Source organism: Centruroides sculpturatus, unplaced genomic scaffold (genome assembly GCF_000671375.1).
Source record: "Centruroides sculpturatus isolate CEXI.00-Female unplaced genomic scaffold, Cexi_2.0 scaffold239, whole genome shotgun sequence".
NCBI lineage: Eukaryota > Metazoa > Arthropoda > Arachnida > Scorpiones > Buthidae > Centruroides > Centruroides sculpturatus.
The window spans coordinates 476,443-489,956 of NW_019384979.1; the positions used below are offsets into that span (position 1 = coordinate 476,443).

Here is a 13,514-nt window from a genome sequence, read left to right on the forward strand (position 1 = left end):
GGTGGAGGAACACTTTCTTCACACATTCATACAGATACAGACTTTTTACACATTGCAGCAGGTCTCTTTTTATTGTTTTTTAATTGGAGTCAGATTCAGGAGAGGCTACCGGAGCTTGCAGGGTCAACTCCTCTTGTTCTATCCTTTGCTATTTGGCAGCTGGCTTCTTGAAAGTCATGTCCAGGGTATCTGTTTCTCTCTCTTTTTCAACAACTGTTGGAAATGACGGGCAAGGGTGTCATTGTAGAGATCATTGATCCTGGTGGCCTCAGCTCTGTTTGGATAATGAGTGTTGGTAAACTCCTGAACCTCTTCCCATTTGACAAGGAAGTTTTTGCCAACTTTCACTCCTTCTGATGATGTCTTGTTTCAAATGAAATCACCTTTCTGTTTTTTTAGAAGCCATGATTTGCACAACACTTGAATAAATGTAAATACCTTGCACTGAGGTGATATATGTAATAAACAAGGGAGCAAGCCAAATCCCAACAGAAGCTCTGTACTTCAGATATACTAATAATATATTCTAATAACACTAATATATTATAAAAATAGCAGATTGTCATTGGCAATGGCAAAAGAGTGAAAATATCATTCGCACTTGTTCACAGAAAGTTTGTTGTTCGCCTCACGTAACTGCTGAATGGAAAGTCCGTTGTTCGCAGCGTCTGTTATTCGAGGCACCACTGTATAAACATTTTCATTTTTGCATGCTGAATAATAAATATTCATTCATCTATTTACCACATAAAATTATTTCTAAAGCAACATGTAAACATTTTTATATGATGAAGAAAAAATGTATACCTTATAATATATATATATATATAACTCACCTCTTGAAAGATAACATTGAAGGATTTCTGAAGTTCTTTGGCAAATTCCAACACTTCAATTACCTGATCATACTTCATAATTGCATTCTGAAAATACAAAACATAAATATTATAATTTAATGTTAAAATTATAACAATTTTATTAAAATATTGAGGAGATATTTTAAAAATCTTTTCCATCATCATTATTAATTAATGTATGTATCGTATTTCCACACATATAAGAGTAATCTTACAGATGAAGCAAAATTGGTATTTTGTTGCTAGATGGCTTCAGTGATATACATCTTGTAAAGTATTGATGAAACAAGTTCAGACTTGTGCTCGTTGGAAAAGTGACATTCCATACTAAAAAAAATTCTTTTACAGTTTTTTGATTGGTTGATTCAGTTGTGAGTTTTAGGGTGTAAAAAATGGAAGTTAACAAAGAGAAAATTAGGTATGTTTTACAATTTTGCTTCAATAAAGGCAAAAATGCAAGCCATGAGGCTGAAATTGTGAATGGTGTTATGGTCTCAATACTGTCATAGCCAATTATGCGCAATTTTGGTTTCATCGATTTCGTTCTGGTAATTTCGATATTAAAGATGCACCTCACACAGGTAAGCCCATTGTCGAAAATGTCGATAAAATCACGGAAATGATCGAAGTAGACAGGGATGTTAGCAGTAGTAGTATCACCAAGGGAGCTAAGTATTGACCACAAAACAGTTTTAAACCATCTGCATAAAGCTGGATTCAAAAAGAAGCTCATGTTTGCGTGCCACATGAATTGATGCAAAAAACACGATGGATCGAATTTCCATCTGCAAAGTCTTGGCCAAACAGGATTAAATCGACCAATTTCTTAAATGGATGATGACTGGGGATGAGAAATGGGTTACATACAACAATATTCTGCAAAAACGATCATGGTCAAAATGCGGTGAAGCAGCTCAAAGGGTGGCCAAACCAGGATTAACGGCCAGGAAGGTTTTGCTGTGCATTTGGTGGGACTGGAAAGGAATCATCTACTATGAGCTGCTTCCATATGGCCAAACACTAAATTTAGACCTCTAGTGTCAACTATTGGACCATTTGAAGCGGCCAGAATTGCCCAACAGGCAAGATGTTGTGTTTCATCAGGACAATGCCAGGCCACACACATCTATAGTGACTCGCCAGAAACTCAGGGAGCTTGATTGAAAAGTTTTGATGTATCCACCTTATAATCTGGACCTGGCACCAAGCAATTACCATCTTTTTTTATCATTGCAAAACTTCCTTAGTGATAAGAAATTGACATCAAGAGAAGATTGTAAAAATCACTTAGTTGAGTTTTTCACTAATAGGGACCAGGGTTTCTAAGAGAGAGGCATTATGAAATTACCTTTAAAATGGCAACAAAGTATAAAACAAAACGGTGCATATTTGACCCAAGTCGGACAATCCAAACCATGTTAAATAAAGTCTTGAAATAAACATAAAAATAATGGATTTCTTTTTCCCCAACCCAATATTAATATTGTCAGAATATTTTAAGAACCAATAAATAATTCTATGCCCTTCGCTTCTCACATATTGGTTTTCAGGAGTGGGGTTCAAATCTAAAAACTCCTACAAAATCTCACATATTGGTGTCATGGAAGTGAGGTTATCAAATCTGAAGATCCCTGGAAAAATCTCAAAATTGGAGAGAAAAAAGGAGAGAGCTTTTGATTCAGACTTGTTGAGAGACAAATAGTTGATAATTGTCGCTTGGTTGAATAAATAATTCATTGTACATGAAACTTGTTCCAGAATTATCAGATTTCTCAAGTAACATCATACTAATCATGCTAAAAATTTCCAAGAATTCAATCTGCAAACTTTAAGTTTATCTCATCTCATATATGATCTATGAAATTTACATCCCAAGATATTGCTGGCAATTTCATGTGATGAATATTTTCATTGTCAAGAAATCCATTGACAAGTATAGCTCTATGTGCATGGGCATTATTGTCTCTCAAAATGAAATCTGCTCCTTTAACACCTTGGAAATACCTCACACTGAGTTTCAAAATTTCTTGTAGCCATGGCACACCTTACAAAACTATGAAGCTCAGAGTAACCATTAAGAGTAATGCTATCCCAGACCATGATACCACCACTTGCAAATTGATCCGTTTCCATGACATTCCTGGGGCTGTAATGATTCCCCACGATCTTCAGAATCTAATTCAACAAGAATCATTCTGTAGACTATAGCTGGACTCTTATGTAAGAACTGGACAAGTCTGCTTGTGTTTTATATACATACAACTCCTAGACAAAAAATTAGAATATTCATCTAACTGAAAGTTTAGTGTACTGTACATTTTCTCATGAACAACACAGAGTAGAAACTTTTTTCGACCCTACATAAACAATGTCTATGTATATTTATTATACCCATTAATCAGACAAATTAACTCAAACATTTTTTTGTTACAAATGGAAATGAAATGACAAAAAAAAAATAACAGTTTGACCATAACAAAAAATTAGAATATTAGCAAAAACAACCAAACAAACATCCATAAAAAAACTAAATTGTAATGCAAATTTCAATATGTTGAGAAGAACAGTACAATACAACATGGGTGTAAGCACGACATCAATGACAGAACTGAAGATATTACCATAGTCTTGTACAAAGTAGGAAAAACACAAAAATAAATCACGAATTATGTAAAATGCTCGCAGCCAACAGTCTAGAGCAGGGCTTCTTAAACTATGGGTCACAACCCCATTTGGGGTCGCTTAGTGAAATCTTGGGGTCACAAGATTTTAATGCAAAATACTGAAAATAATTTGTGAGAGTTTGAAAATGGCATGCTTTGTGCCATAGGTTTTGTGAGTTGCGCTTTGTGTCACTTCTGGTGCAGCGAGACAACGATTCAGCAATACTGATTGTAGTGTGAACTAGTGCAGTGTTGTCGCTTTTCAGTGTATTCAGTTGTCTCTGTTCCATTGTAACACAAGAGTGAACTGTGGTAGTACACCATTATTGTTTTTGCAAATTTATATATACAGTGGTGCCTCGTATAATATACTTAATCCGTTCCACGTGCATGTCCGCTAAGTGAAAAGTCTGTTATATGAAATGCATTTTCCCATAGAAATACATGTTAAAACATATAATTCGTTCCGCAGCATAAATTAACTGTACTGTTCCATAAAAAAAATGAAAATGGAGCAGTCACCAATTATGCCGGGTAGTCAGATGTTGTGAGGAAGAGGTGGANCTTAGAATTTCCAAAAATATCATGCTCATGATTTTCTTTGATTGAATTGTGTTACCTTTGATTTCTTGGCCTTGGAGAACCAGGATGATACCATTCTATTGATTCTCTTTTTGACAGATCATGATAAAGAACTACATCATATCAAAGAAAATTTAAAAAAAATGTAATCTATACTTTTAACCCTCTAGTAGTCACTCCCACTTGTGGGCTACTTAAATTCATCATGGGTTCTAATTTTGGTTGAAAACTTTCATTTATTCAAATAGTAAGATACTTCATTATTCTATAACAACATGGATATGAATATAACTGGAAAGATTTCTCCTGTCACTGTAAAAACAAACAGCTTTTTATCTTTTCTTCAAAGTTATATTTGTTACAAATGTTTTTAGACAAACATCATTTATTTATTTATTTGATTTGAAATTCCTATGTTATATATATTCTACAATGAAAAAACACAGCATATATATCCATAGGTTTTATTACTACTGAAAATTCAGAAGTAGAAGCATTATTCCTATTTCCTTATTTCCAATAAGAATTTCATATAATTCAAAAATTCTAAAGGAATATCTGAGGTCACGGTTCAAATTTAAATATACAAGGACAATCACTTAATCTGCAGCATAATCAAGATTTTCCCATAAATTTGCACAGGAGAAAACATGAAAATTATTTCATAAACTAAATGATCAGCCCTTGTATAATTTAGTGAGAATGCATTACTATTATTATTTCAGTCATCTTTATTAACTTTTATATATTGATAGGTATCTGATAATGAATTTTCATGTAATAGTTTAAATTCAATTTGAGCATACACTGTCCAAATTATAATATGGTTTGTTTTACAAAATTAAGATGTCTTATCTACATAGATGACTGATATCTGAATTTTCATTCAACAAGCCCTGAAAAATTCTGTTTACTGTTTATGATATGATTATGTTGTATTATTATAAAAGATTATATATAATTAAATTCCCAATTCCTTTAAAATTTACTCACACTATTAAAATTAGAACAAAGTTTCAAAAATATACAGTATAAGCACTGTTGAAAGTAAATACTGTAGGTGTTGTTTATCTGAAAGTCAATCAACCAAAACACCAGTTAACCGAAAGCGTTCCAGTCGGACTGTGTCTTGCTGAATTGAACATTTTTGATACTAGATTAAAAAGTATTTCTTTACTTTTTACAAACAAAATAAATATATTGAAAAATATAAAAACNTTTCAAAGGTTAAGAAAAATAGTTTAATGTAACATGCATCACACAAAACAGATGACAGAAGACCAACTGAACCCTCTATATAGTGAAAACAAAAACTTATTTGTCCCAGTAACTCATAGTGGTAGATATGAATAGATTCTACTAAGCTGCATCAGAAGTTACTTATGACTCAAACTGATATTTGGTTCAGTCAAAAAGAAACTAGAATTATTTTGTAAAAAATAAAGAATTCATTTTTAATGACACAATAGCCATGATTATTATTTTAAAAAGTTTACATTAGGCTTAACATTGACGAAAATTCAACGCAAAGCAACACGCAACGGAGAAAAATTTCAACATGGGATAAGTTAATATATTTATTCGTACATAATCAGTTATCCAAACAACTCCAGTCCCCAACTGATTCAGATAAACAATGCTCTACTGTACTATTTTATTTAGTAAAAAATTATATTTCAAAATAAAACAAAATCAAAACATAAAAATTCTATGTTGTATTTTATTCTAATAATCACAAACACAGAACCAATTACCGGTGTGTATAAATAAAAAAACAATCTCTAAATGTTTTCTAACTCCTTCCAAGTTAGAAAACGTTTGTACAGAGATTGATTTTTTTATTTATAGACACCAGTAATTGGTTCTGTGTTCATTATTATGTATTTCCAGGTGTGGTGTGTTATTTTTATTAGAATAATAAATTACTAGAAAACTATTGGTCAATATGATTTTAACAAGTGTCCACTTGCTTCTTCAAGACTTTAAAACAAAAACATGCATTAAATACCACAGAAAGATCACTGGCAAAGATGAAGTGTAGACTGTTATTGTTCATTGTAATGATAAATCTCATTTCACCCTCTCACACTTGACGTTAATGGTAATAGATTTTATACCTGTGATACCTCCTCTATACCTGCCAATGTAAAGTTTTCTGCAGAAAAAGAAACTCAAGGGCAAAGATTTTGGTTTCGGTTGCAATGGAACTGAAAGGAGTGGGTTGATGAGCCCTAATCAGGAAATCCAAGCCTTGCTATCAACGTGCAGTGATATTTAAATTATTATATATGATGTTTCCTGATACTTTATGTTCAGAAGAACTATTATCAAATAGAATATGTCTTCTGACTAGATTAAGCAGTTCTCACCATACCAAAATTGTATTGGATTACCAGCAACAAGAAAACTTCCCTTTCATTACAAAAGGACCATCCTGAAAACAAGCCAGAAATTAGGTCAATTGAGAATTTTTGGGCAATTCCCAAGGCAGCCATTTATGAAAAGGAATGGAAGATAAAAGCATGGATAAACTGATTAATCACATGAAATACTTTCTGAAAAATGCAAATCAAAATTGTGTAGAAAAACTTGCATTGCAAGCCTGAAAACAAATTGACTGATGGCAAGGACTTGTAGAATTACAAAAATAAAAGATAATGTTCAGCTTTTCATCACCTTTCCAATGATTGTTTATAGTTCATAGTGTTTTCTTTTTCTAACGTAAAAACTAGTCAAACTTGTTGGAGTTTTTCTGGACACTAGTTATGAAAACTTAGGGGCGAAAGAATTTCTTATGAGAAAGAAGGAATATGCTTGAAAAGTTTGAAAATCACTTAAATTATAAACACACTTGATAAACATTTCAATTCATACATAGATATATTGTAATTTTCACCTGAAAAATCATCTCACTTTAAGACATCTGTTGCAATAATTACTGCAATATATTTTTTATTGTAATTAAACACTTTATCTTTACCTCTTTGAATTTTATAAGTATCTTCATCCTTAAGAAATCAAAATCTATGCAAATCATACCAATAAAATTATAATGGGGACAATTATTTACTCTCTTCTTATTTTAGAAATTAAAATATTTTGTAAAGTATCTAAAAATATGTAAAATCAACTTATAGTACAATATTTCTAATAAATAAGAAATTTTCTTTCTGAAATTACTCAACATTTTTAAATTTATTTAATAAATTTGAGTTAAATATTACTTAATCCAGATTCTTCAATAAACTTAAAAAAGTTTTTATTAATAAATTACCTCAGTTTCTTTATCATCTGTTCCATTGTTCTTCTCTGAAATCTCATTATTGTCACCTGTATCAGCATGTTCAACAGCAGGAGTTTCAACTGATGTAATGATGTTTGTTGACTGCTGTTGTAATATATTGTCTGGTGTAAAATGCTGTGCAGGAACAGTGACGGGAACATATGGAGAAACAACAGTCATGATATTCTGCATTGCAACAAAGTTCTGATTAGTAAATGTTTGTGTAGGTATGGGCTGATTAGGATCATAATCTTGAGGAGGATGATTAAGTGCAGCTTGGGAGAGGGTTAGAGCCGGATTGCCTGGTGATGGAACTGGTATTGTCTGAAGTGGAACAACTATAGTTGTAGGAATACATGGAGCTTCATTTTCACTTATAACCTGTGATGTAGTAGTAGCAGCTACTGAATTAAACTGAGAATGTCGATAGGATGAATTTGGTGGGGGAGCCATGGGATGGGCCACTACTACAGCTGGATCCATATGAGGAGCTGCAAGTTAATAAAAATGCTATCACTGACTTCTCTAAAATCAAAATTCAAATTAAAATAAAACTTACATTCCATGTCAATCTGTGACTCTTGCAAAAAATTAAAGTTTCCTTGAATTGGCAAAACATCTTGGAGTTGATTTGTTGAATTGTTTGTCCTCTCAACAGGTTTGGCACAAATTTCTTCAGTTTCATTAACTGATAAAGACTCTGAAACCTAAAGCACAAAATTTTAAGATTTAAGTTATCTGTAGACAAAAAATTTATTCCTCACAGAATATATGTATATGATACATTTTTCTATTGAAAACTATGAAAAATTTAGATATTCTCTATTATTCATGCACTGTACACCAAACTTTAAAAATAATGATTTTGTAGTACCTATTTGCTTTTTCATTAGTTTTAATTGTTTGAAATTTTTTTTCTAATAAGATTTAAATTGTGTGATTCACAACCAAGAATATAACAAATAATATGCTATAAAAAATTTAGTTAATAAGCCTGCTAATAAGTTTTAAAATTATTTTAATAACTCTTTTCAGTATGAATTCAGTCTAAATGACAGATTTCAAAATTGGAAATAGTTCCTAAGAATTTCATAATTAAAGAGGTGTAATTCATGGGATATTGCCGTGCAATTTGTAATCTCCATTAAGTTCTGTTTACATATTAATACATAGTAAGGTCCAGAAGTTTCTGGCCTGATCCTAATTTACTGGAGGAAACTATATTTTTCCTCCAGTAAATTAGGACCTATATATCAAAAAATAATGAAAAATAAACATTTTTCATTAGTGTGACATCCAAAGAGGGAGTGAAAAAACAAGAATAATTAGAAATAATAATAATTAAATAAATTAAGAATTATTTTTTTTTTATGTAGAAATCAGAGATCAAAAGGTCAAATGGGGAAAGGATGACAAAACCCACACACATCCATTTTGTCCAATTTTGAAACTGATAAAGCTGATCAAATTATCATACAAACAAAGTAACAATTATTACTAAGGTTGCAAGACAAACTCTGTCCTTAGTCACCTCCAGCAATTAATTCAGTTTGTTTGACATCTGTTATCAAATTTATGAGGTAGAATGAGTAATCATACTATAAAGAGGTAATAAATTTGTCGAAACGTTCGCTTTCTGACAATTAACATAAACAACATCTGGACACAAATCAAACTTAGAACGGGTTACATCATGCATAGCATCAGTCAGCTCTCCTGAAAACGGGTATAAAAAGGGTTTGGACACAGTCCTCCGGGCATGAACATCATCAGTGAACACTGGACTCATCCTGCCACCCTTGCCTTCCTGCCATAATCCCCGTCTCTCATAAAGGAAGACTACTGGTCAACTCCACCGATCCAGGAGCGTTTTACTGACGTCCTATACAATGAGATCGGGAACATCAGTTTATGAGATATATTATCTGTAGAATTGTAAACTCTCTCTCTCGGTTCTTTAGTTAAGTAGTTCTTTAGCTATAAGTAACAGTAATGCATCCTTTGTATCTAAACTTAGAAATTTAGATTATATTAAATGTTATTTGTTGAACCTGTGTCACCCTGTCTAATTATTTGGACCCCTATTGACTTACTCACACCTCCCCACTCAATTTAAAACCCGCCTAAAGCCATCCTCAACAAAGAGAATGGGCTTTGCCAGCCCACGCCGATTAAGTGGCATTTCAGGAACAGCCCGTGCCCCCGGCTAGCTCACAATTAGTTTTTGATATAGTCTAGTCTTCTTGTATGTCAACATATTTCTTACAGCACTTTATTAACCTGTCCTACGTTGTTCCTGAAAATATTCGTGTTGACCTCATTGACCTGTGTGGGCGATCCCGAATATTTTTGTGTTTACATCGGAACGTTTTTGATACTAGATGTCGCTATGCATCACAATTTTTATATTAAAATGAACTTTTAAAATATAATCTCTTTTGTTTCTATATTATTCAATATACTGTAAGGTCTCGTTTTATGTGGTGGATACATTCTACAGAAAAGCGCATATAAAAAATTTGCATAAAAAAAGACTTTACTTGCCTTGAAAAAGTAGGGATACGTTCTGTAATTTTCTAAAATTGCATAAAACCAAAACAACAAGTTAAAATTAACTTAAAACCGCATAAAAAAGTTTGCAGAAATTAAAAGAAATAGGCTGCTTAATAAATTACTTCGAATGTCTGAAAGAAATTCATATAAAAGCTTAAAATAAACTTGTATTCAAACTTAATTCAGTTTATTTTATTGAAAAGTAATATAGTTTTACATTTTTTAATCATTATCGCTATGCACCGTTTGCGAAGTGGTTCCAAATCACCATCATCAGAAGAGACTGTCTCTGCAATAGATATTTGCAGTAAAGGCAATGGATTTTCACAAACTTCATTCTCATTCTGTGTAGCTCTTTCAGTAATTCAGTAATTTCAGTAAAAGTCAATGTAATCAGTAATTAAACTTTGCGATGATGATTCTACTAATTTTTTATGTAGCTCACGATATCCAGACATGCAGTTCTGCAGCTCACGTTGTAATTTAAAGGCTCGTTCAGAATTGGGGTCATTAATAAGAAAATGATTTTCTAATTTACTGCAAAGTTGAAGACCTTCTCAAATTAATTTTGCAGTGAGTGGGGTTGGTTTTCCTTCCTCATCATTATCACCTTCTAGACCTACGAAGACATCTAAAGTTAGATCAATAATATCATTGTCACTTAAGGCATCATCCACAAACAATTCATCTATATCATCATGGCTGAAAGTATTAAAACCATCTCCACCAATTTCATGTGCCAAAGTAATTATTTCATCTGATAGTGTCGATGTTTGAATGGTTGTATTGCTTGTTACTCATGCTGGCCAAACCTTTTTCCAACAGGCATTTAAAGTTGTTGGTCTTATTTCAGCGGAAGCAGATGCAACATGAATCAAATAATCAAAAATAGAAAATTGCTTCCACACGTCTTTTACTGTTAAGGACTCATTTTCTAGTTTACTCAAGATGAATTGGTAAGTTCGCTTAATGTAATATTTTTTAAAAGTTGCAATTATGCCTTGATCTAATGGCTGAATAAGGCTTGTTGTATTGGGCGGAAGAAATACTACTTGAACATTTGGATGTTCTAACTGTGGATGACCTGGTGCATTGTCAATAATTAACAAAACTTTAAAATCGAGAGATTTTTCCTTCATATAGGCTTCCACTTCTGGTACAAAGCAATTATTGAACCATTCTGTAAAAATAGCTGTTGCCGCCCAGGCTATCAGGTTAGCCATCCAATAAACTGGCAGTTGTTTTAAATCTTTGCCTTTTAGAGCACGTGGTCTAAGATATCGATTTATTATGAGTAGTTTCAACATCTGATCTCCTGATGCATTGCTACAAAGTAATAATGTTACTCAATCTTTACTTGCTTTATGTCCATTTGCAGTTTTTTCATCCTTTACGATGTAAGTATGATTAGGCATTTTTTTCCAATACAGTCCTGCCTCGCCTCATCAGCGTTAAATACTTGATCGGCACAATAGGCCCCATCTTCAATAATTTTTGCTAGCTCCTGTGGAAATTTTTTTGCTGCTCCTTCATCTGCTGACGCAGCCTCTCCTGTAATCTTGATATTATGAAGTGCATTTCTTTTTAAAAACCCGGTTAGCCATCCTTTGCTAGCTGAAAATTCTTTACCAGCCTGGGAAGTGGAAGTTGATGGCTCTGACTGTTTCATTGACTCATAAAACAGAAGAGCTTTTTCCTGGATTAAATAACCACTTACAGGAATTCTTCTTTGAATTAGTTCCTCAATCCAAATTGCGAGGGCTCTTTCTGTTCTTTCTAATAATACATCCCTTGAGTAAGATGATAATTTGGCGCTTAATTTTGTACCAGAAATGACAGATTTTCTTATTGCGACTTCATTCTTCTTAATTACTCTTACAGTAGATTCGCCTAAATTAAAATGTTTTCCAATTGCCGTAGATCCTTCTCCTTTTGCTAAGCGATCTAAAATTACAATTTTTGTTTCCAACAAAATTGATTGTCTTTGATGTTCTTTTTTCTCCATTGGGCCAAATAAAATCTTAAAAAAGAAATTAGAAAAATTTAGACTTATGATATCGAGAAGGCAAAAACCTCTTCTAATGAAAAATAAAACTTTACGACACTCATTTTATACGTTTCAATCCAGAAATCAAAATGTGCTGCTTATTACTGCAACTTGAAATCAGCAAAATTTAAACTCGCTACTTATTATAAAAATGAACAAAACACCGCTAAAATAAAATTTAATTTCAAAACAATTACAGTTTATATCTTTCAATGCAAAACTTAGAATGATGTAATAGCGACTTGTCGATGGTAAGTATCATGTACAAGGGGAATCCCCAAATTGCAAAAGCTCACTCTAAAAACAAATCACTGACATCTGGATGTTAAGAGTTAATTAAAACCCCTTTAGTTCCTCGCCACAGTCCAACCCCTTAAGCCTCAAGCCCGAGATATCTCGGGCAAGTTACATAGCATTACATAAAACGTGGTCCTTAAGGGGAGTTTTGAAATTTTTTTTTGAATTTTTGGAATGTTTTTTAAGTCCCCAAATTTTTTCAAAATTTTTTGCCCGTGCGAAAAACTTTTATCGCGATTTTAATCAACCTTTAATGACGCGCAATTAACGCTTAATTGTTTTTTAATGGGATTTTTTTATCAAATTTAATTAATCGTTCTAAAGTTCTAGTGCACGGATTTTACTTCGGTAAAGTTATTTAAAGCTAGTTTCTGATGTCAAAAACGACCTCCAATAGTTTTTTAATTTTTTTAATTAATAGATTTTATTATATATAAGTTTAATTAAGTCAGGGGTGGGTCAGAAATCACGATAAAAATTAATTTTTTAAAAATATTTAAAAATATACGGCCAACTAGTAGTCACCCTAATATAAACCCATCGCCTCCCGAGACTTCTAGGAGAATGTCCTGGGAAATCTGACTCCAGCTGTTCTCAAGGTCATCCAGCTGTGTAAACAATGATTCATCAGTGTCAAATTTCACAGAAAGGCGAAACAAAGGAAAATAAAATTTGAAGCTTTTTCTTCAAAATTAACGCATTTCTTTCATTTTTTTCAGTTTTAAGTATTTTTTATGTTTAATTAAATTAATATCAAAAATTGTTCGGGGCTTAAGGAGTTAAGGCCATTTTTGAAATTTTTTTTTGAATTTTTGGAATGTTTTTTAACTCTCCAAATTTTTAAAAAATATTAAAAAATATATGGCCAGCTAGTGTTCACCCTACTTTAAACCCTTGTCCTCCCGCGACGTCTATGAGAATGCCCAAAGAAATCCAACTCCAGCTGTGTTCAAGGTCATCCAGATGTGTAAACAATGACTCATGGATGTTAAATTTCACAGAAGGGCGAGACATAGGAAGTTAAACTTTGAAGCTTTTTCTTCAAAATTAACACATTTCTTTTGTTTTTTTTCAGTTTTAAGTATTTTTTATGTTTAATTACATTTATATCAAAAATTGCTAGGAACTAAAGTGATTAAGGTAGATCTAGCTGTCCTTTACATCCATAAACGTTATATGTCAGTGGAACAAATGGAGTGAGCTTTGAGCGTTCCACGATTTTTGGAGACTGT

At 32.4% G+C, this 13,514-nt stretch overlaps 2 protein-coding genes across 3 annotated transcripts in view; both read right to left on the minus strand.

The window, feature by feature from the left end:
• Positions 1-8,110, minus strand: part of LOC111632731 (P granule abnormality protein 1-like) — a 42,597-nt gene extending 34,487 nt beyond the window's left edge. The window contains exons 1-2 of one of the 2 annotated variants that reach the window (XM_023377240.1): positions 7,945-8,110; positions 7,377-7,876 (exon numbers count right to left, since the gene is read on the minus strand). In XM_023377240.1, coding sequence (XP_023233008.1) covers positions 7,377-7,876; positions 7,945-7,951 — 507 coding nt within the window. In that variant the 5' untranslated portion in view covers positions 7,952-8,110. The remainder of the gene's footprint in view (positions 1-7,376; positions 7,877-7,944) is intronic. The other variant, XM_023377239.1, reaches the window with a different exon arrangement.
• Positions 8,111-10,735: 2,625 nt separating this feature from the next.
• LOC111632759 (tigger transposable element-derived protein 1-like) lies at positions 10,736-11,943 on the minus strand. The gene is made up of 2 exons (XM_023377283.1): positions 11,333-11,943; positions 10,736-11,264 (listed from the first exon to the last, which is right to left on the minus strand). The coding sequence occupies exons 1-2, from the start codon at positions 11,941-11,943 to the stop codon at positions 10,736-10,738; spliced, it is 1,140 nt and encodes a 379-aa protein (XP_023233051.1).
• Positions 11,944-13,514: the final 1,571 nt, after the last annotated feature.

Bases quoted from the DNA above. Each gene is read 5' to 3' on its own strand.
- LOC111632759 (XM_023377283.1), bottom strand. From the start codon at position 11,943: ATGGAGAAAAAAGAACATCAAAGACAATCAATTTTGTTGGAAACAAAA. The intron at 11,265-11,332 runs GTAAAGGATGAA...ATTACTTTGTAG, and splicing joins TGCCTAATCATACTTACATC to CAATGCATCAGGAGATCAGA.